The 12,522-nt window shown below is 28.2% G+C and overlaps 2 protein-coding genes across 4 annotated transcripts in view; both read right to left on the reverse strand.

The window, feature by feature from the left end:
* Positions 1 to 12,522, reverse strand: part of LOC149058366 (uncharacterized) — a 476,835-nt gene that overhangs the window by 250,695 nt on the left and 213,618 nt on the right. The window lies entirely within an intron of this gene.
* Positions 2,289 to 12,480, reverse strand: LOC107165381 (lysosomal membrane ascorbate-dependent ferrireductase CYB561A3-like). The gene is made up of 6 exons (XM_015513588.2): positions 12,222 to 12,480; positions 11,933 to 12,037; positions 9,602 to 9,646; positions 8,386 to 8,610; positions 7,735 to 8,089; positions 2,289 to 2,629 (listed from the first exon to the last, which is right to left on the reverse strand). The coding sequence occupies exons 1-6, from the start codon at positions 12,265 to 12,267 to the stop codon at positions 2,509 to 2,511; spliced, it is 897 nt and encodes a 298-aa protein (XP_015369074.1). The 5' UTR covers positions 12,268 to 12,480; the 3' UTR covers positions 2,289 to 2,508.

Here is a 12,522-nt window from a genome sequence, read left to right on the forward strand (position 1 = left end):
TTGATCGTAACCAAATCTAGAATTGGAGGAAATTCAATTGTTACTCTAATAGGTATTTTAGTCTGAACAAAACAATTTAAATTTATTAATATGAATTATACAATAGGACTATTAAATTTCTTTTACATGTTATCGGTAATAAATTATAGGTATATTTGAATTTAACAGTGCATTAACTATAATATGTGTATTCTGTGTTAGGATCAAACCTGATGTCATTGTTCCTACCAATCCTACCTCGACTCTAACCCATTGAAATAATAATTAAATTCTTATGCGATGAGGGGGATAGAACCCCCTAAAACTTTTGTTTTACAACAAACATTGTATACTTGGTTGGGTAAGGTAACTGTATGTGATTATTAGAATTTGCTAAAAACATATAATCCCCTCCCCCCCGCCAAAAAAAAAATCAAATTCCTAATTACGCCACTGATACGATACAGTCATATAAGTTTTCTAATAGGTAGGTAATCAATGTCAGCAAGTATGATCACTACTTATCGATGGTATTCCATTATCATGAAAAATGAAATGCCATTAGTTGATCTCAAGGACTCTTACAATCTGTACCATTAGGAAATAAACACTATTGCACCAGGGGCGTCATTTGGGGGGGTGGCAGGGTGTGCGGTTGCACCTCTTACTTTTAGAATGTTACAAATGGCCTGCGCCTTGCAGAAGCCTAAAATAAAATAATGCACGAGCCACGAATGCAAAATTATTTATATGATTAAAATCAAATTATAATAACCGGTCTATAATGTATGGAAATAATTGAATGCAGGATAATATACATATACGTATGTATATCTATTTTTATATGACCTGGTGAAATTTCAAAATGGTCTGCTTGAAACTTCGCACACCCGAAAAAAAACCTGAAATGACGCCCCTGTATTGCACCCAGACCCAGGTGCTAAAATAAATATTTTTTTCGTATTAAACACTTAATAACTTGGATTTAACATGGAGGCTACTCCAAGCTACTATCTCAAAGTGTATTTAATCCATATACTGATATACACATAATAACATCAAATATCTAGTAAATATTTCTCTTTTTTTTTATCTATACAAAGTAGGTATAGGTACAGGCTACATCACAACATTTTCCGAGATTCGCATTTTAAAGTGGTGCTTACACAAGTATTTTGAGATTCAAGATGGCCGATGAAAATGTTTAAGTTTTGAACACTATTGCACCAAAGTTTGAAGGAACCATGTAGATTTGGAATTTTTAAAGAGTACCTAACTAAGTGTAAGGGGTCAGCTAGTTGATATAATTATGTATAATATACTCATGTGCAACATATGATGTATATCTACTTGACTACTTAGCAGCCAACTTGAAATTTGAGACTTATAAGGACATCAGAGTCAGTGTGTTTTTTAGTACAAAAACATGAAAAACTCTCACGCCCTGTAGAATAGCCGGATTTCGTTATTTGTTTTTTTTCTTTTTTTAAAAAAGAAAAGAATGTTTTGCAGTTCAGATCAAATCCCGGATTTCCTAAATTATAATTATATAAAATAAAATATGCATTTGAATAATGCACAATATTTGATCTTTTCCAAACGTATTTTTCTAGCACTATCTAATTAAAGTAAAATGAAAATTTGGGCTACGATCTGTCTTAAAAAAGAGTTCTCATCTTTCAGGGGAAAAAAATTATCAAAATTCGCCTATACCAATAAGGCACGTAAAGAAGTTCCTGTGAATTTATTTTCGTAAATATAAATGATATAATACACCGTATTTAACCCCCTTCCTAAATAGGTATCGGGTAGTAGATTACCTAGTAGAAAAGTATTATAATTAACAATAATAAACATAAATACAGTATATAAATATATAAATATATAGTAAATATATAGTATTATATATTATATAGTATATATAATAATATATACTACATAAATATAATATAAATAACACCCTTAATGGGTATTTTTTAACTTCTATGTATCTTCTAGAGAAGTATGTAGGTAATTGTTTTCTAATTAGAGAATCATTTGTTGAAGGTAAATCATAAATAACTTACTCCTGCAATAATAGATATTTATATATTCATAAGACGTTTAAAAAAAATTTAATTTGAAATAAACAATTTTTAGATTTATTAAAATGTATTTAATTATATAGACTTACCTACCTATAGGCTATAATATGATTAAACTCTAAAGTATCACCTGTGTTCAATTTTTAATAAATACCAACTAAAATGAAGACACTTGCAAAAACGTAAAATCAATAGATTCTAAAGAACAATAAAAAAAAACTATAATTATACAGGTAATTTAATTTTAATGAAGATGCATGAAAGGTAACTTTTGATGCACTAAAGTATAATTTATACCTAATCCTAACTACTAAAAATATATATTATTTATATGAATACATTTTAACATTATACAATTAATACAATACAATAAAATATATTAATTAAAAATTGGTGTGTATTAAATAGATATTATATACGTCATGTTCAAAATGAATTAAAAAATTTAATTTCTATTCGGTTTTATGACTATGTAAGTAATTAAAAATAAGAAAACTATAACAAGCATTCCAAACCCGTTCAAAATTAATGAATCAATTGAATAATATGTTCTGTTATCTTTTGCCCTGAAACAAAAATATCGTACACACATATTATTTTATTCCATAATATATTATTATGATGAGCAAATAATATTACAATTTACAATGGACAGTGGTTTTATAACTTATATAATATATTATATTGTAGTAGGTATATATAAGGTACCTATTACGACTATATGTCTTATTTCGTTGTTACAAAATACAAAGTACCGATGAATAGTTTTACTGTTAGATAATAAAAGAAAATTATTTTTATCAAAAATAGTTTATTCAAACTTCAAAGAACAGTCAACACTAACTAGCAACAGTTATTGCAGTCCACCACGGTTAAAGATTATGATATCTTTAATCGTGCTATCCACCGATATTTATTATAGATTGTGTTATATTATCTGTGGTCCATAATTTATCTCAAAGACCATACTTATGTATTTATATCGTGAATTTAACTTAAAAACAATTTATGTATGAGTTAATAACTTAAATTACGAAATACGCGAGAAATACTTGGTAAAAAAAATAATTCTAAAATTAAACTAGGTAACTTCTATTATAAAATTATAATAAAATTATCTAACTACGTTTCATAAAACTCTTAACAAACTAACTACTAGTCTATTATAAAATTATAATAAAATTATCTAACTACGTTTCATAAAACTCCTAACAAACTAACTACTAAGTCATAATATAAATTTAGATATATATCTATTAATAAATAAAAACTATTGCAAGATATTGTACAGATTCAAGGTAAAATGTATTTTCAAAGCCAAAAGGACATTCACAATTAGGCGGTTTTTTTAATCACATTTATTTCTAAAAATATTAACTTAACACCTATTTAGTAGATACTTGAATAAGATCTTTATTATTTTATTATTCTTTTTGAATATTAAAACAGGTACTTATTATTTATTTAAACATCTTGAGAATTTTTAAAACAAATACTTATGACTTATAATTTATAAATACAACGAGATAAAATAATAAAAGGAATTTTCTATTATAAAACAATAATAATTTAGTTTAGTTGCTTATCTCATTTTACAATGACAATGTGAAAAAATTCAAAAATATTTTTCAACTGTGTCACTGGCCAGTCCATATTATAGCTTGTTATCTAACTGTATAAATTAAAAACGAATAAATATTTTTTAATACTAAAGTAACTTACTCTTTTAGATTTTAGAGTTTTAGACTAAAGATAAAAAAAAAAAAATGATAGCTTATTCTAAACCAATATTAAAGACTATTCTATATAGTAATTTGTACATATTATTATAGTTTATAAATATTTATATCATAGGTTCTTAATAGGGCTACAGCATCATTTGTATAAGAAGTAGTCAAAAAAATCTTTGGAAATGTTTAATTGATAAAAATATATATTTACAATTGATTTAAGTTCGAACTTTAAAATTGTTACAGAAGTCAGAAATGAACGCGTTTTTCAGATGAATGATGATCGTAAAGATTATATTGTATTATGCGATAACACTATACTATAGGTAATTTATAACTTATAGTATTTTAATCTGTATCTGTATAATAAAAAGTATATAAGTAAATAAATAAGTATTTTTTTTTTGAAACTATATACGACGTAGATACTAGAAATTTACACCAGATATTTATTTTATCATTTCCTATACAGTATAGGCTATACTTGAACCGATTTTCAAAATATTTTAACTTGTTTTGAGCTGTTGACTTATATTTTTAGTTTTAAAATATTTATTTTTTTCTTTGAATGTCAATAAAATTGTATTCGTTAGATCAAAGGTTAAAAAAGCGGGTAAGTCGTGTATGTCGCTCTGCTGTACAGTAGGTTACAACAAGTGGGTTACTGTAATGGATGGAATTAAATTTGAATCCAATGATATTATATCATTGTATACAAAAAACGATTCTGAGCGAAGACGGTTTATCTGTCTAGGATATATTATAGATTATTAAAAATTTTCAAATCTTAGATTTAAAAAGAAAAATTTTTATGAATTTCTAGTTTGAAATAATTTGCGAATTTTCGTGATTTTTACATATGTTGTCAAAATTCAAACTTTGAATGCTTATAAAAAAAAAATTGTGACTATGAATTTCTTTTATTTTTCAACTGCTGTTGTAACAATATGTTAAGAGCCTTGTATTAAATTTTCAAGCTTTTCTGCCTAACAAATAAATTTTTATCGATATTAATTTAAAAAAAACTAATAATGATCGAAAATTTGAAATGCCTATGAATAGTTCAACTTAAGTCGACATTTTTTGAAAATTGCATGGTGGATAGAATATACTTATATAAACATTAGGTGAAAATTTTATGTATCTATGGTCATTTGTTTTAAAGTTACATCAAAAACCAAAATCGATTTTGTCGAAAAATGACTGTGCGTAAAATTTCCCGTTTTTCCCTTAATTTTTAGTTTGTTTTTCTCAATTATTTAGAAAAGTATTAAGAATTTTTTACTTTTGACCCCCCAAAGTACCAACCACATTATAAAAGTACTAAAATTATAAAACTTTATTTATTTTGAGTTTAAATTTGGACGAAATTACGTACATAATTAAATAACCAAGAATAACGATTTTAGTTATCTTGTTGTAAATTGAAAATATTTTTCGTGGGTACTTGAAACTTTTAAAGTATACGATTATATACAAATATAATAATATGCAGGTCATCATAGGCGTAAATCACTCAAGAATATTAAGGGGACTTAAGCACCCAAGAAATTTTAGAAGAAGCAAAACCGTAACGGGTTTATTAATTTATTCTCCGTAAATATTGATACTACTCTTTATATCCGTTACATTTGATAGGTATCTTTGTAAATAAAATATATTGAAGATTTAAGTCAATATTTTATAAAATAAAGGATTGTAAATCTATAAGAAAATCTATTATTTTTAGATTATTGTAAAACATAACTTTCTTAACACTGAGCTTAAATTAGGTACAAACAAACTCAATCTAGAATCTTTTTTTTATTTAAATTTTTTTTTGAATTTTAGGTCTTTTAAGCATTTTTTAGCCAATTTTTCATGCTTTAATACCTACTTTTTGATATTTTTACAAATCCTATTTAGTAATAACTTTTTACTCGTATTTGTTAATTTTTGTTTTATACATTTTTATGAATGGTTAAAAATAATTAAATTTAAAATTTTTTTCTTAACACATCTTGATAGATTTGTATACGTTTATACTTTGAATTAATTTTTCAGGATATATGACTAGTGCATTTATTGAGATTTTAAATACATTTTTTCAGGCAGTACTTCTAAGCTGTTTTTGTTATAAGGCCCCCCAAATAAAATGTAAAATTGTCAAGACCACCATACCAACTTTATTATTATTTAATAACGGTAATCTAACATTATACTTCATTGACAATGATTAATCATATGATCGGTTATAGTATAACTAAATTACCAAAAATAGTCATATTTCAGACTTCAGTCATATAGCAAATGTTTCCTGGTTGGATACACTATTTTAAGGTATTTCACTGCATTACACTAGCCATAATTATAAATTCTAACAATGTATGCTAATCAAATTTTGTTTTATAATATGTATAATGAAACTTTCATATTAAGAAGTTATAATAAAAAAATCCTATAGAGAATTTAATAAAATTAAAATAAAAAACCAAACCTCAAAAATATTTAGTTTAAAATTTTTTTATTTAGAAGTTCGATATAATATGGAAGTTTCACTGTAATTATACTAGATATATGTAATCACACTGGAGTACTGGACATCTATTAAGTCCTACCTTTCCATTTCTCTTTCCTTGTGAATAATTGTGATGTCCTATAGACTATCTTGACCCATGGTAGAAGCACAAAATCATAAATTTTAGTTATAATTTAAGATAATCATGAGATTCGGGGTGTTAGCATTAAGATTAAGATTCAGGGTGCTAAGCATTTTTATCACCTCTGTGATTTGCACCAATGCATATAATATTAAATATCCTAGTAATACTAGGCTAGTATGACCAACCATTTTTGTTCAGAATCGTTTTTCATACCTTAACAATGATATTTTATCATTGAATTCACATTTAAGATAATCCATTACAGCAGAGGTTCCCAAACTTTTCATACTCGTGGCGCCCTTTTAGAACTGAAGTTTTCTCATGGCGCCCTTAATAAAATTTACGACGTTTTTTTCATCGTAAAATATCATTGTTTATTTTTAGACCAGATAACATAGTCGTCAGCGAGACACAGCCGCGGCTCCCCTGACAACACACCGCGGCGCGTAGTTTGGGAACCTCTGCATTACAGTGACCCACCGTACAGCAGAACGTCAACCACTTACCAGCTTTTTTTCTAAATTCTAGATAAATAGATGTTTAAAGAACAGTTATGACCCTCAAAAGTAAAAATAAATACTAATTAGATAAAAAAATATTATCGCATGCTTTAATAACAATAAAGAAACAATTAATTATCAGTAAATATAGATTATTATATTGTATATCAATATGTTTTGTTGAGTTGTATTATTTTTATTTTATTGTTTTAATTTATGTTTTCGGTACAAGTGTATATCGCTTCCTGCTTCCACCGTCTATTTATTATATCATCTAGTATCTACATACTACAGATCGATTCCCACCGAATACTCTTCATAATAAGTCAACATTCCGAATACTCAACGTTTGAAAATATTCCAACAGAATTTAAAATTATTGATGGTGGACGAAGCATGAAATTGGGAAAAATGGATTGTCCGATCTCAACTCTCAAGTAGACACAATAACGAATTCAAATAATTTTTAAAAAGTGCTATCGATCAATATGGTGAACAAAAGATTATGGTAAACTTCCATCTCATTCCAAATTTTTCAAAATTCTATCTACCAACTACCCACACTAAACATAAAGCAACTAGGCGAACTGTTTATTATATATAAATATTAACTTGAATATCGAATAAGATAAAAGAATATACTTCATAAGGAAAGTTATAATGAAAAAATTAATATGATACCTACATGTACAAACATAATAATCTCTGACGAAGAAGATGAATAATAAAAATAATAAGACATAATCAAATCTCAAGTCCACCTGCGATTAAAGTTAAAGAATAACGTCACCATACTCACAACGTCTTCAGGGCGTGTTGGTTGACTCCAGATATGAGACAGATGGTTGACAATATGGTAGTATACAGGCTGAACATCTTGCCTAGCGGTAACCCTATGCTGCGCAGACAGGGCATAATGAACGTGGCGGCGGCGGACAGCCATTGGACCGTGAACAGGGTGGCCGCTAACACACCGGTCCAAGAGTGTACAGAGTATAAATGGTACTCATAGAACGGGCTTCCCTCGGGCTTGCCAGTTTCCTTGTGCACGAACATGGCGCACAGCCCCAAGGCCGACACGAGGTACGCGAACGTGTGCAACATCAGGTACGGCAGCGACACTTTCGATTTGTGGGATTTTATCATGAAAATCGCTGCAAACAGTTGTATAATATAATATCATGAACACTGTCTGTCTGTCTACATGTGTGATGTAAAATAGTCATTAAAGCCCCTCAAAAATGTATCTAAAACATCACAAATTCTAAATATTGTATCGAATTTTAGTACACCCGCTTGCCCCAGAAGTATTAGAATTTTTAAATTTTTATCGAACAGACAATCGCAGCATCAAACCCTTCAGTTTTATTCTGAACGATTAAGGCAATAAAACATTATGTAATTATAGCAGGTATATAAACGGCTGACCTATCACTGTGACAACACTTACAGTTGGCATAGAGGTATATAAATCCAATTGTGCTAAGTGAGTAATGCCAATTACAAAATTGGTTTTTAGTAATGGACGTAGAATTCCTGCTGGAAGATATTTCGAAAAATCCATTTTGATACACAACAGATCGACAAATAATCGTGCCGACGCACGTAAGTCCAACCGCTTGAAATATGGCCCAAAAACACAAGCCAGTGTGATTTTTGTCGACGTTGTTTCGCTCTGGAATTATACAAGACACTGTATAATATCTGGATATTATTTTTTTAAATAGACATATACATAATAAATGTATACACGTGCATATCCAGGGGCGTATTTAGAAATCTTTTCCATTGGCGTCCCCAGACATTTTTATAGCAGGATACAAAATTAATTTAAATATAAATGAAGATTTTATACATTTAATGCTTACATTTTAAAATAAATCTATGTTTGCTAAATTGACGAGTTATAGATAATGCTTTGGAAAAGAATTTAAAATTCTCGGTGGGAGCAAAATCCCCGTCTTGCCTCGTTTGAGGACACCCGTGGTTTTTTTTAGAAAATGTTAAAGATTTATCACTTTATCAGCATTCAGCAAAATGTAAAGTAGTGTAGATAAACCAAAAATTATTGTTTGGTTTTCAGATACTGAAAATTTAAATACTAAAATTGCACACTCTTTTTTTATAAATAATTTAAATAATTTTCAGAACAGGAAAGAAAATATAAATAGCAATTTAATAAAAAAATAATATAAATTTTAGAATTTAAAATTATTATTTTTTAGAGCATATTTTGGTCATTTTTAGAACATAACTGCATATTTAATACTATTATAGAGCATATATTTGTAGTCCTTAGTTGTAATAACTCATATTATACATCTCAAAATAATATCTTAATCACTAAATATCTGCAATATGCATGTGTTTGTTAGAAACATAATATTTAGTTAGAACTTAGAAAGAGCGATTAATACCTTGCTATTAAAAAGTTAAAAAATATGGTAAATGGGATGGGGCACAGTTCCTATGTATATAATTATCTTTAATTTAATGCTAAAGGTATATTTTTTAATATTTATAATGTTGAAAAGGACCGTTAACGTTCCAATAAGAATGAATTGAGATAAACGCATACAGAAATATAAGTACATTATCTCAAATATTAATTATTGATTACCGACTTAAAAATCTAAAAAATAAGTGTTTTAATAATATGCCCTTACCATAATTATGTATCGCTGGGTGAGTTTGAGAAGATTGATAGCCATCTGAAACCCATAATTAAATACTCGATTAAAATAGTTAATATAGTTATCTAACATTTTAAGCATGAGTCCATATAATAAATAAATATATTCTGCTATTCAGTACATATTCTTCATAATAACAATATTATATGTAACTTTTGTTCATATTATTTTGTTTATAATTTATATGAATACAACCAATATGGCTATATTAATATACTAAATGTCTTATCTCTGTAGGCCTATCTGTTGTTAAAACCAATATTGGGGGAAGTCTGTAGTCCTGTAACCTAACCTAAAAAACGACTTTCTGTGGTAACTGTGAGGTACAAAAGTTCACACTTTGAAAAAATTTACCTAACCTAACCTTTGAAAAAGGATGAAAGTAGTGAAAATGTAGACGACCCCGATTGCAACACTTGTTCATCAAAGAATATAATAATAGTCGTCATAATAATCGGTTATAGGATATAGGATATATTGAAAATCAGATTCATTAATTTGAGACTATTAATGTAGTCACGCAGTAATTTTGTTTGAAATGGTAAGTGTAACCGTTAGGTGGCGTGGGGAAATCAAAGTCCCGCACAACTACAAGTCACTTTGGGATAAAAGATTTTAGCACTACCAAGTTTAAGACTGAATGTGCGCCTATGTACATTGTTCTCATCCATTGATTTCTAAACATTTCACTTGTAGTCTAACAATAATTATAGCTTTATACGATGGTGTTCCGTACTGTTGAAAAAATAAGTTTTGACGATCAAATAAAGGAACTTCTTTTAACATAATTCGTCATGAAATGAAGTAATCTGAAAATCATCTTCATTAAGAATACCGTCATCAAAATATGGATCTGTTAAATTATCTTCTATTAATCCGCATTCCGCACCACACACTTGTCCCCTAAAATGTTTGATTATTATTTAGGTAATTTGTTGGGTATAAATGGTACAGTCGTGATATTCAAAAAATACAAGTTCAATCCTAATTGGTCTGATCTACTGCAGGATTTTCATCGATGGCGAACGTAAATTAACATTTATTGCACGAACAACAATAATTAATAACTAGGTATCCATTATTTTTAAATAGTATACATTTGTGGACGAAGGAATCAAATTATACCAATTGTATTTTTAATAAACAAAATTATCATTATAATTTATTGGTTAAATGGAATTCGAAATTTTCTCAATACAAATGTACCCACAGGCGTCCGGCTACCATGTTAAAAAAAATTTATCAGCCTGTAATTCAAATTGTAGAAACAAAATAATCAATCCATATCTGGTAAAAAAATAATAATGATTGCTATAAAAAAAAAAACAAAGTGCAAAGTTGTATTGCAGATGCGCGAATTAAAGGAGGCAAAAATTTGTTAATTTGTTAAGTTAAAAATGTAATGTCTTACCAAATTTAGTTTTATTTTATTTTAGATTCTGAGCGAAATGATGATTTTTTGATTTTACAATGATATGTGTGTTTTTATTTGTATAAATCACATAAAATTTTAATACGTAACGAGTGTGATCAGTTTTGCTTAAGACGTAAAAGCATACTATAAAAAAATATATGGTTATCCATCATGATGAGTATTCCAATAATTTAAAAAAATTAAATCTAATAACATTTTTGTTAATTTGAAAAATAAGACCGACCTTCTGGCTTCTATAAATATACCTAAAATATTAAATAGTTGCATTATAAAATTATCTTGAATTTTGAACGATCAACAATATTCTATTTAATTTTTGTTATAAATATTTTTTCATTTAAAACAAAATTTGAAAGATATTCATTGAAATTATGAACATTCGTGTTATACGTATATTATACAGAATAATTACATCGGTAAATTTAGTGGTAACATCCAGATGTCCTCTATAGCTCAAAATATATTACAGATATCAAATTTTGTCGTTTAATACCGGACAAGGTTAAACTTATTTTTGTACACTCTCAATAGTGTTTTGATTATTATAGCACAAGTGCTTATAAATGACGAAACAAAATGGAGTAGAAAAACAGTATTAAAAATACAAAAGTGTGAATATAGATTATATAGGTAGTCTAAAGATGAGATATGCGATCGGCCTATTCGTATAATAAGTAATTACACTATATATTATTATAATAAGATTTTGTTTCAAGTACTTAAAACAATGGAAAAAACTGAGCAACCACTCATTTCGCCGCATATGGCATGTCGTTTACATATAAAGTAATAAACAATTGACACTAATAAAACGATCACTCGCCGAGGTGTTCGATATGATAAATAATATTTAACACGCGATCACGTACTTGACGTCAGGTTCCCTGAACGTTTGACGGCGTTACTGTTGCTGATGATCTGCCCGACTATCGAGTTACCGCCAACATCTTCAAAATCCATCACCTCCGTGTCATCTGCACACAATAAAAAAATATATCATACAAATATAAATTGAAATCCGCGAGATCGGCGAACGGCATCGTTCCTGTTACGACACATAAGTACAATATGTACATCCGTATAGGAATAATTCACGCGTGTACTGTATAAGGTATTCGATCGCAATTATTATTATGTTTACATCGGCGTCGCCGTTACCTTTGACGGAGCTGGTTGTGCTGCCGACTGTTTGCAAAGCGTACATGGTGGTTGGTAAATATTGGGTTCACTGTTTCGTTACACCACAACAACTACAACGGGTTTTCGCGTTTACGTTACCGATATAAAATATATTATTATATAGGTGTCAATTATAATTTATAACAATATACATATTACTGTTATATTACATAGATATACTGTCGCACATGACCAAAAAGCGACTGCTGATTTCCTACTGAACGACGGCGGTGAAAAGTGGATTGTGGATATATCGTGTCATACCTATTATAGTTTGTAG

The sequence above is a fragment of the Diuraphis noxia genome, unplaced genomic scaffold, assembly GCF_037042655.1.
Source record: "Diuraphis noxia isolate RWA-SAM2 unplaced genomic scaffold, SU_Dnox_SAM2 contig0002, whole genome shotgun sequence".
NCBI lineage: Eukaryota > Metazoa > Arthropoda > Insecta > Hemiptera > Aphididae > Diuraphis > Diuraphis noxia.